At 42.9% G+C, this 18,377-nt stretch overlaps 1 protein-coding gene across 1 annotated transcript in view; it reads left to right on the top strand.

The window, feature by feature from the left end:
- The window catches only part of PSMD1 (proteasome 26S subunit, non-ATPase 1), a 178,209-nt gene that overhangs the window by 96,283 nt on the left and 63,549 nt on the right, over positions 1–18,377 (top strand). The window contains exons 17-18 of the mRNA XM_060767308.2: positions 8,920–9,034; positions 15,620–15,736. Coding sequence (XP_060623291.2) covers positions 8,920–9,034; positions 15,620–15,736 — 232 coding nt within the window. The remainder of the gene's footprint in view (positions 1–8,919; positions 9,035–15,619; positions 15,737–18,377) is intronic.

Genomic DNA, 18,377 nt, shown 5'->3' with positions numbered 1-18,377 from the left:
TTATCTCTCATCTTTCTCATGCCTCAAGTGCTCAAGCTGTTTCTAGCACTCATTTAATGTTTCTATGCCTCTTAACTCTGCAAAATTACTTGCTCAATGTTATGGAATCTTATATTGGTGAGACAGACTCATCTTTGACATAGGAAGCTAAAAACTTGTAAAACCTCAGCTCCCCTGATTCCATAGAATTGAACTGTGGCAGTTCAGGTAATGCATTAATTCTACAGTGTAACTGCACTATAAAATATCATATGTTCTGTTATATAATCTGCAGTTTGCTGTGTCATAAACACAGTACTTATTATAATATTTTGAGAACATTATGCTCACAGGATGCCATTTAAATGTATACAGTTGTTGCTGTAGTTTGGATAATAAGGTGAAAATCATATGGGTTGTTTGTTTTTTTTTTACTTATAGCAGTTTTTATGTTCTAAGTCATAGAAGGTTTGAGGTGCATTTGTTAAACATTCATGGATATTTAGGAGTGCATTACAAGAAAGTGCTAATATAGGCTGAGCATCCCTTATTCAGAATCCAAAATATGAAGTAATGACACCTTTGCTTCCTAATGGTGGTGGTGGTGAGGTGTTGTTGTTGTTGTTGTTCATTTGTTCAGTCGTTTCCGACTCTTTGTGACTTCATGGATCAGTTCACGCCAGAGCTCCCTGTCGGTTGTCACCACCCCCAGCTCCTTCAAGGTCAATCCAGTCACTTGTTATTATTGTTGTTGTAATTGTTGAGCTTGTTGATCGAAAGGTCGCAGGTTCGATTCCAAGGAGCGGCATGAGCTTCCGCTGTCAGCCCTAGCTTCTGCCAACCTAGCAGTTCGAAAACATGCAAATGTGAGTAGATCAATAGATATTGCTCCAGCGGGAAGGTAACGGCGCTCCATGCAGTCATGCCGGCCACATGACCTTGGAGGTATCTACGGACAACGCTGGCTCTTCGGCTTAGAAATGGAGATGAGCACCACACCCCAGAGTCAGACATGACTGGACTTAATGTCAGGGGACTACCTTTACCTTTACCTTAATTGGGTTGTTGTAGGTTTTTTTGGGCTATATGGCCATGGTACAGAGGCATTCTCTCCTGACGTTTGGCCTGCATCTATGGCAAGCATCCTCACTACCTCTGAGGATGCTTGCCATAGATGCAGGCGAAATGTAAGGAGAGAATGCCTCTAGACCATGGCCATATAGCCCGAAAAAACCTACAACAACCCAGTGATTCCAGCCATGAAAGCCTTCGACAATACGTTGCTGTAATTATTATTACCCCATTTCTCTCTCTTAAATTAGACCAAAGTGATTCAGTGTGTATACAAAACTTTGTTTGATGTGCAAAAACATTGTGCATAAAATTACCTTCAGGTTACATGTTTAAGGTGTATATGAAAAACAAATGAATTTCATATTTAGTCTTGGGTCCCATCTCCAAGAGCTATTCTTATGCTAATATTGGTATTCCAAAATCTGGGAGGGGGGAATCCAAAATCTGAAACACTTTTGCTACCAAACATTTTGGATAAGAGATACTCAACCTACAGCTATATTAATAATTTATGGAATTAAATGTAACAAGATAGAGTGATTTCACCATAAAGCTAGGTGCCTTTGAAAGAGAATTGAAGACAATCAAATTGCAAGTCCAGCACAATTGAAAGGCACCAGATCCGGGGAAGCTGCGTTAGATCAAGACGTTCGCTAAATAAACATCCCCTTCTGTGCGGCAGCATTTTAGGAACCGTCCTCTATAAACAGGGGAGGAAAATGGCCCCCTTAAATTCCCCTCCCTGGTGCTTTCAAGGGCTGCAAGCACTTTCTTCCCTTCCACATGATCTCAAATGATCAAAATGTGATTAGCTTGATCGTATGCTATGACGATGACAAATCCGTCTGACACTCCAGCATTCCAAGCAGAAAATACAAATGGTGCCCCCTGTGGTGGTAAATACAATACAATAATTGACAATTTACTACTGTCCTCCCAGATCTGCCTAACCGCAGGGGGGCTCTGCGTAAATAGAGAGTGTTAGCCGTCATTACGGCCTCATTTCACCTGAACAGGAACCAGCCCGATGGGGAGTCACAAGCCAGTCGGAGCACTTAAATGGGACAGAGTCCTTGAAGATGCCTGGGGTTGAAGTTTCCTCTGAATTTTGATTGACTCCCAGCTAAAGTATGTTTTGGGATTAACTACAACAATGGTTCCCAATCTGTTTTGACTCACTGAGCCCTTTTTAGAACAAATTTCTGTGGCACTACCTAGGTTTTAGAAGTGAATTGTGTTTAGGAGTAGTGTTATGGGGGAGGGGAAGATAGTAAAGGAATATAAAGTAAAGGTATATAAACAATTGTGCAATGTCCTGAGGGCGCCATGGAGCACAGGTTGGGACCCACTGATCTGTAACACAGATGGGTTGCTCCTGCAGATTTTGAAGGTCTTACTGCAGTGGTTCTCAACTTGGGGTCCCCAGATGTTTTTGGCCTACAACTCCCAGAAATCCTAACAGCTGGTAAACTGGCTGGGATTTCTGGGAGTTGTAGGCCAAAAAACATCTGGGGACCCCAGGTTGAGAACCACTGTCTTAGTGTTTCCATCTATCCCATTGTTGTGAGTATTTATTTATTTATGTACTTATTTACAGCATTTATATTTCGCCCTTCTCGCCCCACAGGGGACTCAAGGCAGATCATAATGCGCATATACATGAGAAACATTATTTATTATTTAGGGCTTTTATATCCTGTCCTTTCTCAACCTCCGCAGAGGGACTCATAGACACACAACACATATAGACAGAGACACAGAGGCTATTTAACTTTCCAGCTTCATGAGGGTATGCATTTTGAATTCTGGCCACCGGGGGAGCTGTTGCTTCACCATCCACTTGTGACACTGATGGAATACTTCCTCATTCTTTTGCATGCTGGAGAGTTTTTATGGCATTGCAAATTAGTTAAATTAGCTCCCCGCATAAGCTGTATCTAAATTTTCTACTAGACAGATGCAACTCTCTTTCGGGCTGCAAAGGTCGACAGTAAGCTAGACAAACGGCCAGAAGCTTACTCCGACCCAGGCTGGCTTCGAATTCATGACCTCTCGGTCAGTAGTGATTTTAATGCAGCTGACTCCCAACCAGCTGAGCCACAACCCAGTCCATATTTGTCTCGCCATATTAGCAGTTCTCACTTTTGCAGATTTGATTGAAAATGTTCTCTAGGGATTCCTTTATGGTCAACTTCCAATGGAAGTTGAACACAGAATCACATTGAGATTTTTAGAAAGGAGTTCGCTCTAGAAATCTATGAGTCTTCCAGCATGGCTGGAAAAAGTTGATGATGGGACTCCATAGATTTCTAGAGCGAACTCCTTTCTAAAAATCTCAGTGTGATTCTGTGTTCAACTTCCATTGGAAGTTGACCATAAAATCATGCTGGGAGGCCTAAAAATTTCTAGAGTGCTTCTTCTCTCAAGTAAAAAAGTAGTGAATATTCATGGTTTTTTACTTTCATGTGGACCCTGTGCCCCTAAACCCCAGCAAATGTGGAGAGCTGGCTTTGTTGTGTACCTCGACTGGTAGGCCATGTTGAGACTGAGAAAAGACTCCATCCTTTCCTGCCTGTTTTTCTTTGTAATTTAGACTTTTCAGGAATTTGAGTTTTGCAGACAAAGCAACATTGAAGGGGTTGGATGCTATGAGGAGATAGTCTCTTGATCTGAGTTTAACAGGTGACTTCAAAGCAGCTCCATCATTGATAGTAGTCTCACCATGACCTTCCTCAGTGCATGTAGAGGGAGCCTGGCCATGTTCCTTCCAGCCAACCTCTCACTTGGTTGTTGTGGTTTTTTTGGGCTGTATGGCCATGTTCTAGAAGCATTCTCTCCTGACGTTTCACCTGCATCTATGGCAGGCATCCTCAGAGGTTGTGAGGTCTGTTTGAAACCTCTCACTGTTGACTTCTACATCTTTGAAAGGAAACTATCTGCAGCTGGAAGCCTTCTATGCATTTTACAGCCATGGAAGTGCCATCACTGAGCCTAATGATGGGACAGAGTCAAGCAGAGCTCTTACAATTGTCCCACTTTCCTTCTAAAATGCCCTCCATCGAAAGAGATGATGTTTTCTATACATTGTTGTGCCCTAAAGTGATCCTTTATGTCTGGCATCCTTCTAAACTACATGGGTTGTGTCACAGGTTGCAGGCAGCACTTGTGAAGTAGATTACATAATAGGAATTTAGCGATACAGACCTAATTCTGGACATAAGAAATTGAACTTTTCTTCTGCAAGAATTTTTTTTTATTTCTCAGGTTGCTTTCAAATATATAGATGTGTTTTCAAAAAATTTCATTATCTGTCTTGTGCATCAAGTGAATAGCTATCTTTGGCATGAGCCGGAGGCTAGGCTTCTGGCTGGAAAGAAAGAAGCATATTTGCGCCACGCTCCAAGGGACGTGGCGGATGCCTCTTGCATGTTGGAATTGGCTGTGTGCGTTGTATCCCCTTTGTGCACGTAGATGCCCAGCTTTTGAAGTGTCAACTCCTCTACATAAAAGAAAAGTGGTGTCTTTAGATTCTACTTTCTGAAAATATTAAAAAGGATTGTTTTGTGAGTTCCCTTTTGTGTGTCTGAAGGAATGAAAGTTGGTCCAATGAAAGAGTTAGCCCTTGTAGTGTTATAGCCTATAAGATAGTATTGGATTCCCTACACCTTGGAAGAATTGAAGGCTAGGAAGTCTGACCAGATGGGACCCGATTAGATCCTCATGTGTCAAGACATACCATTGAATACCTGTCGCAGCTCAGAGTATAGTCACCTTGCTCCAAACACCAAACGACACAAAAGTTGAAGATTTTGTAGTTTATTGAAGAAAGGAAAAGTCTTAAATGCATAAGTAAGTTTCAAAAGTTCAATAGCAAATAGCATGAAGCATAATCCAAAGAACATCGATCAAACAAGATTCCATGACAGCAAGAGAGAGTCCCAGGAAGCCAAGAACATTGCCCAAAAGCCAAGGCAATCCAAAGAAGTTACCAGGTTGTTCGTAGAAGTTGCACTGACAAAGATTTGTCTTCAAACACCCTGTTTAATATACTTTCCCAGCATGAACGCATTCCGTTGACCCCTAACCTCCTTCTTGTTAGCAAGCCTCGCACTGCGGCAAACTTTGAATTGTAAACGATCCTCCCTATCTAGATCTTCAGAGCTCTCAAGGTTGGATAGCTCATTAGCCACCTGAGAATCGTCAGGCTGGGAGCCATCCTCCTCCATCTGCACCTGGCATCAGAAACATCATCTGAAACATTCCTTGCCATGGGAAACCGAACCTCCTCAGATTCTTCTTCAAAGGAACATCTTCATGAATCTGAATCCCATCATCCTCTACCTGAGGCTCCAGCTGAGCCACAACAATACCAAAGTTAGGATCTTCCATGGTGCAATGTCTCTCTGATTTCTGAAAACTGAGAGGAAGGGAATCAACTCATTTGCAAATGGGCTGCTGAGGGAGAGTTCTGCAGGCTGACAAAAACCCAAATATATTGTTCAGATTCATGAAGGCCAAAGTCTCTCCAGAAGCCAATATGATTGAACTGAGGCTGTTGTTCTTCATATCACCAGGCAATGTGGCCTTGTAGTAAAAGATGATGACGATGATTGGAAAAGTTGAAGACAACAAGAAAAATATAAAACCTTATTACATGTAGATAGACTTAATCATGAAATGTGCAAGACCTGAGCTGGACAGTTGAGGAACAGGTTGGTTGGATGACATTCATAGGACTGTGAGAGTTGACTTGAAGGCAAATAAAGACTTAACATTGTGTGGGTTGAGAAAAAGGATGAGAAGCCTTTTTGAAGACTTATGTAAAATGTTTATGTTTTTATTAGAAAAATGAAGGTAAAGTATATGTAATGTATAGTTAATATAATGTTTTGAGAGGGGATGAGAGTATGGACTGTGGGAACTGACTGGTGATCTGCAGTGTGTTTTTACAGGATTTCAAAAGGTATGACAGCTCAACAGTTAAGAATGTGAATTAGAGACGACTTGAGAGTTAGGGTTGTTGATAGAAATGAGTTCGATTCAGGACATTGAGTTAGGAATTAGTTGGCTAAATAGATGATTTTGGGCTCTTTGTATCCATTGGACTTCGATTCTAGGACCCTTTATGGGTACCAAAATCCATGGACGCTCAAGTCCCATACGCAGTTGTGTAGAAAAAGGGTATTCCTCACAAAATGAAGAATTCATGATGCCTTAGCAAATGGTGTTGGGAGAGAAAAAACTAAGGTTTTTGACCTAATGTTTCCTTTGGCTTTGAAGTATGTCTTCTTCGCATTTGATGAAGTGGTTAGTGCCCATGAAAACAAATACCATCATAAAATTTTATTAGTCGTTGGGCTCTTTCACACCTCATAAATATAACACTATGATTCCACTTTAACTGCCATGGCTGTGCCCTTTAAAATCCTGAAATTTGCAGTTTGGGGAAGGAGATTTTATTTATTTATTTATTTATTTATTTATTTAAAACATTTATATTCCACCCTTCTCACTCAGGGCAGAGCACATCATATATATATAGCAAACATTCAATTCCAGGACATAAAACCATAAATATATACAAATATTAAAATTACTTATATCCACGTTAAAAAACATCTCAGGACACCATTTTGCCTCCTTGCATTGCCCCAAAGGCTTGGTCCCACAGTCAGGTCTTCACCATCCTTCTGAAGGACAGCAGGGAGGGGGCTGATCTAATATTGCCAGGAAGGGAGTTCCATAACCGGGGGGCAATCACTGAGAAACCCCTGTCTCTCATCCTCACAAAATGTGCCTGTGATGGTGGTGGGACTGAGAGCAGGGCATCCCCAGAAGACCTTAGTTTCCGCAGTGCTTCGTAAAGGTGATTCATTTGGACAGGTATTTATAGAGTTTTCAGTCAGAGAGCTCCAGTATTTTACCAAACTACAATCAGGAGCAGAATTCAAAACAATCTTGACAGATTAGAGAGATGGGCCAAAACTAACAAAATGAAGTTCAACAGGGACAAATGCAAGAGACTCCACTTAGGCATAAAAAACGAAATGCAAAGATACAGAATGGGGGACAATGCCTGGCTCGAGAGCAGTACGTGTGAAAAAGATCTTGGAGTCCTCGTGGACAAGAAGTTAAACATGAGCCAACAATGTGATGTGGCAGCAAAAAAAGCCAGTGGGATTTTGGCCTGCATCAATAGGAGCAGAGTGTATACTAGAGCTAGGGAAGTCATGCTCCCCATGCTCTATTCTGCCTTGGTTAGACCACACCTGGAATATTGTGTCCAATTCTGGGCACCACAATTGAAGAGAGATATTGACAAGCTGGAATGAGTCTGGAGGAGGGCGACTAAAATGATCAAGGGTCTGGAGAACAAGCCCTATGAGGAGCGGCTTAAGGAGCTGGGCATGTTTAGCCTGAAGAAGAGAAGGCTGAGAGGAAGTCACAGGGAGGAGGGAGCAAGCTTGTTTTCTGCTTCCCTGAAGACTAGGGCGCGAAACAATGGCTTCAAACTACAAGAGAGGAGATTCCATCTGAACACAAGGAAGAACTTCCTGACTGTGAGAGCCGTTCAGCAATGGAACTCTCTGCCCCGGAGTGTGGTGGGGGCTCCTTCTTTAGAAGCTTTTAAACAGGGCTGGATGGCCATCTGTCAGGGATGCTTTGAATGCAATTTTCCTGCTTCTTGGCAGAATGGGGTTGGACTGGATGGCCCATGAGGTCTCTTCCAACTCAAGGATTCTATGATTCTACAATCCCCAGGATTTTGTAGAGTGCATCCATGGTAGTTAGAAGTGGAACCATAGTGCTATAATTGTGTCATGTGAAAGAGGCCCTTTGAGGTTCTCTCTGCAATCTAAGAGCCCCCCGCCCTCGAAATACTGAAGGCATACCAAACATGGGGCTGGCTGTTTCATTTGGGATTCATTTGGGATCTGGGGGCAGGGCGAGGGTGATGTTTTGCCAACCTGACTTACATAAAATATTTGGTTCCGAAGTCCTTTCATCGCTCGGCTTGCAGCCTTTCTTTTCCTTTTATTGTTTTTCCAAATACCAAACTTTACCGTCTGTTTCCCCTCCTTAAACACTTTTCCTTTAAGACCACTCATTCATTATTGTAGGATTTGCCTACTGAAATAATTAAGTTGGAAAAGGTAGTGTTTGGTGACCTGCCTCAAGATCTTGCTGACATTAACAGTGTGGGATTAATCCCAGCATATAAAAAATTGTTTTGAATTCCATGTTCAGAAGAAATGCATTTTCAGAAATGGAAGGGCTTTCCCCATCATAACCACCACCTTGTCCGACTAATGCAAGTAGAGACCGGTTCTAATGTGTGCTGTGACCCATTCTACACAAAAGTTTAAAATTGTTCTGATCTCTTTATGACAATTTCCTTGCTGAATAATTGCCGAAGCAATCAAAATGCAAAGATGCCGTTGTGCCAGCCTGAAAACCACCTTCACTGTGAATATTTTGTATAGTTTATTCAAAGCTGTCTCTTCCCGTCTCCACGGCAGCTCATTCTTTTTGCCAGCTTTTGAGCCGTTGTTTGAGAACAAGGTGACAAGCAGCTTCATATGAGGCAGTTTATAGTCCTCAAATTGTGATGCTGTTTATAGTCCGCAGGCTTCAGAAAGGGGCCTGAGGCTGCTTATCTTAACGGTGACCTTCTGTTCTCTTCACCTTCTTATTTATGTTACTACTCAGAGCTGCCTTGGGAGGCAGCAGGGAAATCCAAATTCTCCTTAGCCAAAATACCATGCTGATTCCCTTTGGTTTGATTGCGCGATTTTCAGACAGAAAGGTGTAGCTGGTCTCTACAGTTCCATATATTGAATGGTTGTGTTTGTTTTTCTTTTCCAGGACCCCTGAACAGTGTCCAAGCGTGGTTTCCTTGCTGTCTGAAAGTTACAACCCCCACGTCCGGTATGGGGCAGCCATGGCTCTGGGCATCTGCTGCGCTGGGACAGGAAACAAGGTGAGGTCAACCCATCCTCTGGCTTTTTACACTTCCATTAAGGTTCTACAACAGAAGAACTTAAGGCTGGATGAAGGAGCTATAGAAAGACCACAAAAGAAGTTACAATATGGGCCAGTAAAGTGCTATATGGAGACTACAAATGGTCCTGATCCCCTTTTTTATGCTCCTGACCTCCTCCAAAGCTTCCAGGTCATGCCCAGTTTAAACAATTTCAGTGCAGAAATTCCCCAAAATTGTTCCAATCTCTTATCAAGATGATGATGATGGTAATAATAATAATAATAATAATGCTCCCAAATGCTACCTCTTTCTTAACACTTCAAGTGATAACCACCTGAAGCCTAACCCTGACAAGACACAAGTCTGAGCTTTCCACCTATGCAACCCTGAAGCCAAAAGGAAATTGAAAGTTACCTGGGAAGGCTAAGAGCTCAAACACTGTTTCCATCCCAAATATTTATTTATTTCCTCTATTTATACCCCACCCTTCTCCCCCCGAAGGGGGACTCATCAACAGCAAGATCCGAAAATATCTCGGTGTCACCTTAAATCGAACACTAACATTTAGAAAACACTGCATGAACACCAAGCACAAAGTATCTGCACACAATAACATCCTGCAGAAACTTACTGGCAGTGCATGAGGTGCAGACCCAAAATTACTCAACTGCCTTGACTTACTCAACTGCTGAGTATGCCTGCCCTGTTTGGCACAAGTCTGTCCATGTGAAGCTGGTGAACATAGCACTCAATGAAACATACAGAATAACCGTAGGATGTCTCAAAGCTGTACCTGTTAATAGACTCTATAAGCTAGCTGGCATTTCCACACACACACCTCTGATGTGTGATGGGAAGTTGCTGCTAATCGTGAGAGAAATAAGTTTGAACACTGAAAGCCATCTACTGCATGGCTACCAGCCTCCTCCTAGTAGTCTCAAATCAAGGAAACCACCACTCATGAGAACCACCACTCCTCTTAATATTCCCCTAGCAACAGCAAGAGTATCCTTTTAGGCAGGTAAACCAGGAAATCCCAACTGGATGCCCCCCTTGAGGGTCTTCCTCCAGGGGCAAACCAAGAATGGGTATCTAAACCAGGCAACCCTAACTGAATGGCCTCCCACGAGGGTCTTCCTCCAGGGGCAAACCAAGAATGGTCAACTTGGAAGTCCCTGAACAGACTCAGAAGTGGAGTGGGCAGATCTAAAGACAACCTGGCAAAATGCCACTGCCTGTAAGAATCCTCCACCTTGTGGGGCTGTGAAGCAGAACAAACAACTCCGCATCAGTACGTTTGCCCACAATGCCCTGCCTCTTGCACAGAGGAAGAATTGTTTAAAGCTACAGTCGCTGTTGCCCGTTTTTGGTCTAAAATTATTTAGCCGATTGTGCTCCCTCTATTTTATCAGTGTTATACTTGTTCATTTGTGCAATGCTTTTGACATTAAATAAAAAAACACTTCAAGTCCACCTAAAATGCCACCAGACAACTAAATACACCAAAACTATAGCTTGAGTAACTTTGGCCACATCATGAGAAGACGGGAAAGCTTAGAGAAGACAAGGATGCTGGGGAAAATGAGAGGAAAAAGGAAGAGGGGGCGACCAAGGGCAAGATGGATGGTATCCTTGATTTGAACATCAAATCATCCAGGCGTCCCCTGGGCAACATCCTTGCAGACGGCCAATTCTCTCACACCAGAAGTGACTTGCAGTTTCTCAAATCGCTCCTGACATGACAAAAAAAATAAATCCTTGAAGTGACTGGCTTGACCTTGAAGGAGCTGGGGGTGGTGACAGCCGACAGGGAGCTCTGGCGTGGGCTGGTCCATGAGGTCACGAAGGGTCGGACACGACTGGAACAACAACATAACTTGAGTATCCCTTTTTACCAGAATTCCAAAATGCTCCAAAATCTGCAATTGTCCACGTGGTTGTTTAGACACATTTTGCTTTCTGATGTTTCAGTGCATACAATCTTTGTTTCATGCACAAAAGTATTACAAATATCTTTATTTAAAATTACTGCTTAGGCATGTAGGGAACAAGAATAATTTTTGGTGTAGTTTTTGCATGTTCAAATATTCCAAACTTCCAGAGGCCTCCCCTCCTTTTGAAAATGCTGTTTTGGTCCATGTGCTGCCAAAAAAACAGCTCCTATATCACTTCCCACCTCTGTATTACATATTGAACATCAGCCTTGGGCTTTTGAGCTCCGATTAGGATTCTCCCTCAGAGAACATTTTTTTTCCCCAGTGGAAAATTATAACGGCAAAACAGAAAAATGAGGTTGTCATCTCCTTTAAATAAACCTACTTGATTGATGCGCTCTCTTTAAAAATGCATAGTTTGAAGAAGAAGGGGTCGTTTTTGTTCTCAGATAGGCCAAAATACACATCACTGCACATGATCGGGGAGGAAGCATTACATCAGGCCAAAGTTTGTGTTTCCAATATACAGCTTTTATGCTTTTATGTACTTTAAGGAACGGCTGCTTTTGTCCCTGTTCTTAAGATTACTGGGTCTTAGATGTCAATCAGGCGTCAATCTACGTGTCAATCAGGCTTGGGCAAACTTGGGCCCGCCAGGTGTTTGGGACTTCAACTCCCACAATTCCTAACAGCCTTCCGGCTGTTAGGAATTGTGGGAGTTGAAGTCCCAAACACCTGGCGGGCCCAAGTTTGCCCATGCCTAGCTGAGAGGCACAGGGGAACTTCAACAGTAGCGCTCTTTGGCATGTCAGGGCCGTAAATCTCTAGGGTTTTCATGGGGCAGTGCTTCTCAGTGGGGAAACACAGGCCTCCTGCAAAGCGCCTCTTTGTCCTGCTCCACTCAGCTGCATGATGGATGCCTGCCATTTCCTGCCTACCTAAACTTCCCCTTCCTCTCACCAGATTTGCTATGAGCCAGGATACCTACCACACAGAGCTGATGGTCTCTGCTCTGTGTTATTGGAGTGTGGAGGGATAGGTGTGTTGTTTTGTGATGTGTGATAGGGAAAGCATTTAATTTCATTGTGCAATAGTTCAATGACAATAAAGCCATTCTATTATTTAGCAGAGAAAGCTAAAAACTTTGCAAAACTTCATTATTCCATAGCATTGAACCAGGGCAGCTAAAATGGATTCATTCTACAGCATAGATGCACCCTAAAGTTTCCTTTTCCATTACTGGAAGCTTTGGTGTCCTAACACTTTTTGGACCAAATGACATTCAGCAGCAAATACTTTTTTTGGTTTCAGGGTATTGAAATTTGAGGTCCATATTAGATTTGATGGTTCATTAGACTTGAGTAAATATGGGTGTTAATTTGATTTATATCCCACTTTCCTCCCAAATATGAAATCCAAAGCAGCCTTCCTCTTGCTCTTTCATTGATCCATGTGTCTGATGTGGCCTTTTAAACTTCCTTGATCAGGCATGATTATTTTAAATATATGTGCTATTGTGATTTTAATGCTTATATTGTCTTGTTGATTTTATGTTGGAGCCCCCAGTGGTGCAGTGGGTTAAACCCCTGTGCCGGCAGGACTGAAGACCGACAGGTCTCAGGTTCGAATCCGGGGAGAGGCGGATGAGCTCCCTCTGTCAGCTCCAGCTCCTCATGCGGGGACATGAGAGAAGCCTCTCACAAGGATGATAAAAACATCAAATCATCCAGGCGTCCCCTAGGCAACTTCCTTGCAGACGGCCAATTCTCTCACACCAGAAGCGACTTGCAGTTTCTCAAGTCACTCCTGACATGACAAAAAAATATATATGTTTATGCTGTTTTTCTTGTATGTATTGATTATGTTACTTGGAAACCGCTCTGAGTCCCTTTGGGTAGATAGAGCAGTATATAATTAAAGTTTTGTTTTTGTTGTTGTTGTTGATTAAACGTGTTGGACTCATGGCATCAAACTGTATCATTAATGCAGTTTGATACCACTTTAACTGTTGTGGCTCAGTGCTATTTATTTATTTATTTATTTTGTTGTGTCAGGAGTGACTTGAGAAACTGCAAGTCACTTCTGATGTGAGAGAATTGGCCGTCTGCAAGGACATTGCCCAGGAGACGCCCGGATGTTTTGATGTTTTATCATCCTTGTGAGAGGCTTGTCTTATGTCCCCGCATGATGAGCTGGAGCTGATAGAGGGAGCTCATCCGTGCTCTCCCCGGATTTGAACTTGCGACCTGTTGGTCTTCAGTCCTGCTGGCACAGGGGTTTAACCCACTGCACCACTGGGGGCTCCGCTCAGTGCTATGAAGTCATGGGACTTGTAGTTTTCCAGGGTTGCTTAGCCTTTTCTGCCAAAGGGTCCTACAGATCCCAGGGTTCCATAGCATTGTGCCATGGCAGTTATAGTGATGTCAAACTGCATTCATTCTAGAGCAGTGGTTCTCAACCTGTGCGCCCCCAGGTGTTTTGGCCTACAACTCCCAGAAATTCCAGCCAGTTTACCAGCTATTAGGATTTCTGGGAGTTGAAGGCCAAAAACATCTGGGGACCCCAGGTTGAGAACCACTGTTCTAGAGCCTAGATGCACCCATGAAAGTCCGTCTCCTCCTTTGACGTGGACTTGTGAACCTGTGATGTAATAGGAGCACTATAGTGCAATTCATGTCCGTGCGTATTGCCAACGTTTGCCTTCACTGGACAAAAATGGGCAACCCGTTGGTCCGTGCTCTCAGAGTCTGTTTTATTTCTCCGTAATGTGTATAGGCAGGGTAATAGAACCTGCCTGGCTGCAGTTCTGTACTTTTATTGTTTATTTCTAAAATAAGGGATCTCGAGCATCTGTTTATATCACTGTGTCTTCTGGGGCTTGTATCAACATCAACATATTTTAAAGGCTGAGTTAATATGTTAGAACGTAGGAGATTGGAAATGAAGTTAAGCTTTTCGTTAGACCAAAGAGGCACTTCCATCTCCGTCCTCCATAAATAGCCCTGAGTTCACGCAGCGCCACGGATTAGACCTGGGCCAATAAAGGCACAAAAATACAATGCAGCCTTATAAAAGTCAACTTTATATAATTAGGACAATGGTTTTGGAAAGCTTGTGCGGTGAACAAAATTATTTTTAAAAACCCTAGAGTTGTACTTGGCAGCAACCTGCCTTTAATTAAAAGTTCACTCATGGAGATTAAACGCTGCATTGAGTAAATTTGGACTGATTTTGCAAGTACAGAACCCACATATCTGTAACGGGAAATCCCTCAACTCCAATTCAGTTAAGAGGAGTAGTAATGACCTAGAATCCCACATTCAGGTCAATACATGGTAACATTATGTAGTAATTCCTGTATTTACGAATTTAGCACCAAAACATCGCAATGTATTGAAACAGCTGTGGATCCTGGTGGGAGGCAGACTGCATTGGATAATACACAACGATGGATGAGCAAAGATTGGATAAGCAAGACTGTATTGTATAAAATAGCTTTCCAGAGGAAGTTGACCATAAAGTTGCACTGAAAGACCTAGAAATTCCTAGAGAGCTCACTTTAATCAAATCTGTGAACTTGCAAATGTAGAGGGTTACCTAAATACAGCCAAGAAGTTATCTTTTGCTCATGTGGAAGAGCTTTTAACAATGTTGGTGCATTCAGATTATTTTTTTCTTGTGTCAGGAGCACCTTGAGAAACTATAAGTCACTTTCTGGTGTGAGTGAATTGGCCGTCTGCAAGGACGTTGCCCAGGGGACACCTGGGTGTTTTACCATCCTGTGGGTGGCTTCTCTCATCTCTGAATACAGGGAGAGGAGATTCCATCTGAACATGAGGAAGAACTTCCTGACTGTGAGAGCCGTTCAGCAGTGGAACTCTCTGCCCCGGAGTGTGGTGGAGGCTCCTTCTTTGGAAGCTTTTAAACAGAGGCTGGATGGCCATCTGTCAGGGGTGATTTGAATGCAATATTCCTGCTTCTTGGCAGAATGGGGTTGGACTGGATGGCCCATGAGGTCTCTTCCAACTCTTTGATTCTATGATTCTATGAATGAGAAGCTGGAGCTGACTCCACTCCCTGGGTTCAAGCCACCAACCTTTCGGTCAGTTGAACCCATTGCGCCACCGGGGGCTTCTTGGTGCATTCGGATGCAAGGAAGTCATCCACACATGTTTTGGTTTGGAAAATACAATATAGCGTGCAACTTGCCTGCATTTGAAGATGTTGAGTGCATCTGATCCTCCTTGCTAAGTTTTCAGAGCCTGTGCTTTGAGGATGGTCAAAATAGAGAAAGGTGGTTGGAGTAGCCCTGAGAGGAGAGGAGCCAAGCTCATAAACATTAAACACATTCTTACTTCAACACATTCCCACAGGTAGATTTCAAAGAAACTCAGATTCCAGTAAGCAATGTATTCTGTCTGATTTATTCTTGAACTTTTGAATGTAAGCTTTAAAAACCCACTGTTTTGATTCTCCTTTTTCCTGTTGTCAACAAGATGGGCAAAACAGATCCGTTACGATGAGCGAAAACTCCCATGCCACGGCCCGTTTGAGGAATTGCAAACCTAGTAATTCTGACGAAAGCCTGGTGTTTGAAAAAGGAGCAGGGCTAATAATCTGCGTGCTCTCTTTCCTCTTTGCCCAATAGGAAGCAATTAATTTGCTGGAGCCGATGACAAATGATCCGGTGAACTACGTGCGTCAGGGCGCACTGATTGCATCTGCCCTTATCATGATCCAGCAGACAGAGATCCTCTGCCCAAAGGTGAGTGATGGAGGTATGCGCGCGCGTGCCAGAGAGAGATTGAGAGATTGAGAAGAGGGCCTTTGGCTGAAGGAGACAAAGCTTCCACAGCAGTGTGGCAGGAGTTGTTTGCCAACCGGCTTTCTCTGAGGAGCACTGGCTGATGAGCTTTGGAGACGCAATTTATTTGCTGGTGCTTTGAGCTCAGTAAATTATGCAAAGGTTGTCAGTGCATGGGCATCCAGCTTCGGTGTTACACATTTGGCCTGGAATCTGAACTCACAAATTACACTTGTCTCGCTTTTCTGAAGAGGCGGAGAACATGAGACTTTTGTACTCAAATGACAACAGCTTTTCACTCTGTAGAGCAGAAAATAAATAGAACATCTCTAGCTTCTATCATTTGTGACAAGACAGCAGTGGAACTCTCTGCCCCGGAGTGTGGTGGAGGCTCCTTCTTTGGAAGCTTTTAAACAGAGGCTGGATGGCCATCTCTCAAGGGTGATTTGAATGCAATTTTCCTGATTCTTGGCAGAATGGGGTTGGACTGGATGGCCCATGAGGTCTCTTCTAACTCTTTGATTCTCTTGATTCTATAAGAACTTCCTGACTGTGAGAGCTGTTCAGCAGTGGAACTCTCTGCCCCGGAGTGTGGTGGAGGCTCCTTCTTTGGAAGCTTTTAAACAGAGGCTGGATGGCCATCTGTCAGGGGTGATTTGAATGCAATATTCCTGCTTCTTGGCAGAATGGGGTTGGACTGGATGGCCCATGAGGTCTCTTCCAACTCTTTGATTCTGTGACTACAAGTCACGCTATAACAGGCATGGGCAAACTTTGGCCCTCCAGGTGTTTTGGACTTCAACTCCCACAATTCCTAACAGCCGGTAGGCTGTTAGGGATTGTGGGAGTTGAAGTCCAAAACACCTGGAGGGCCAAAGTTTGCCCATGCCTATCATAGAGTCAAGGCATGATTCCTTTCTGTTTATCAAGTAGATTGAACAGAAAAGCTCCTCCAAATTTATAATATGCCCTTTGGTGAACCAATACAAAAGTCTATAATCAGGGAGATTTATCACAAGCTCTTCATCCCTCTTTTGGATAATTCATTGAAAAATGGATTGCAGGCTCTTGAAGACATTACTCAGTAGCATGCAGGATTTCTCAATTATTTATTCAATATGGGGCTGTCTGGTTCAAGACATTGCCTGTAGTGCATCATTAATATTCCTTAGGTTCAGCAATCTTAAACTTACCTTCACCTTGATGTTCTCCTTTTTAAAAAAAAACAAGAAGTGTGCTTCTCTCGTTAAAATTGTGTTGTTATTTATTCTTTTTACCTGTCCGAACGTATCTCACCCTACAAACCACTGAGGACTTTAAGATCATCTGGGGAGGCCCTGCTCTCGGTCCCGCCTTTCTCACAAGCACGTTTGGTGGGGACGAGAGTCAGGGCCTTCTCAGTGGTGGCCCCTCGGCTATGGAACACCCTCCCTAAGGAGATCAGATCTGCTCCCTCCTTCTTGACGTTTCGGAGGCAAGTTAAAACGTGGCTATTCGAGCAAGTGTTTACAAATACAGAGTAGCTAATATAGGAAATCGAATGACCTGACAACGGAATTGGACAATGCTTGAGAATAATGAGACGCTGATGATGTTGTTTTTATTGCTTTTGATGTCTTATACTGTTTAATGTTTTTTATCTATATTATGTTTTATTTTTACTGATTTGTTGGAAACCTCCTTGTGTCGCCAACTGGCTGAGTAAGGCGGTATACAAATACAGTAATTTTTAGGGCCTAGGCTTTGTTAGGTAGATAATGCACTGTTAGATAGGATTGCATTGGCTGTAACCACATTGTGCAATACTGTTGGAAATACAGTTCTAATGGACATGTGGTCATGCACCTATTTAAGGGTTAAGTAGGTGGTGATGTGGAATTTGAGGGATATGCAATGAAACTGAGTCATGACCATATGACAGGCTGACAAGGGCCGCATCATTCACTTTTGTCCCGGGTTGATAATGAGAAGCAATGGATATAAAAGAGAGCAGCAAGTGTGTGGTCTCTCACTTGCCATTATTCTCTTGCTTCTTGCCCGCCATACATCTGTTGCTGATATCTGTCATGACTATAACTCTGCATAAGCCATTGACTGATAGGAGATCAGGGGATGCTGATGTATATAACTGTACATAAAGCAGTGTGTCAAGATTAAAAGCCACCACTGTGAGTTTGGATGAAAACTGAATCAAAGAGTTTTCTTAAACAATGAGCAGCACAAGGTCATGTTGTGCAGTAAAATTCTTTTGACAACTGATAAGGACTCTGCTATGTTTGGGTTGATTTTTAACACTTGCCTCTGATATAATCAGTCTGGTGTGCAGCTTATTTAGGGAAGTCGTGACTGTGAAGGAGAAAACGATAAATCACACACCTTGCCTATTGTTTCTGCCAGGCTTCCCTGTTAGGTAATCCAAATAAACCTATACAATGTCATCATTTTTGCCTAATGTAATCTGGTTTGGATTTTCCAGTTTGGCAGTTCAGGATTCTATAGCATCAGTATTTGTTTAGCCCTGTGGATACGGAGGCTGGGTACTCTGTGCACACATAGGAATGTATTTATTTTGAGGAGCACATTGGCCAAGTTTGCATCCTTG

The sequence above is a fragment of the Anolis sagrei genome, chromosome 3, assembly GCF_037176765.1.
Source record: "Anolis sagrei isolate rAnoSag1 chromosome 3, rAnoSag1.mat, whole genome shotgun sequence".
In the NCBI taxonomy this organism is placed as follows: Eukaryota; Metazoa; Chordata; class Lepidosauria; order Squamata; family Dactyloidae; genus Anolis; species Anolis sagrei.
Note: the sequence above shows the minus strand (reverse complement) of the source record. Positions and strands in the feature narration are given on the sequence as shown.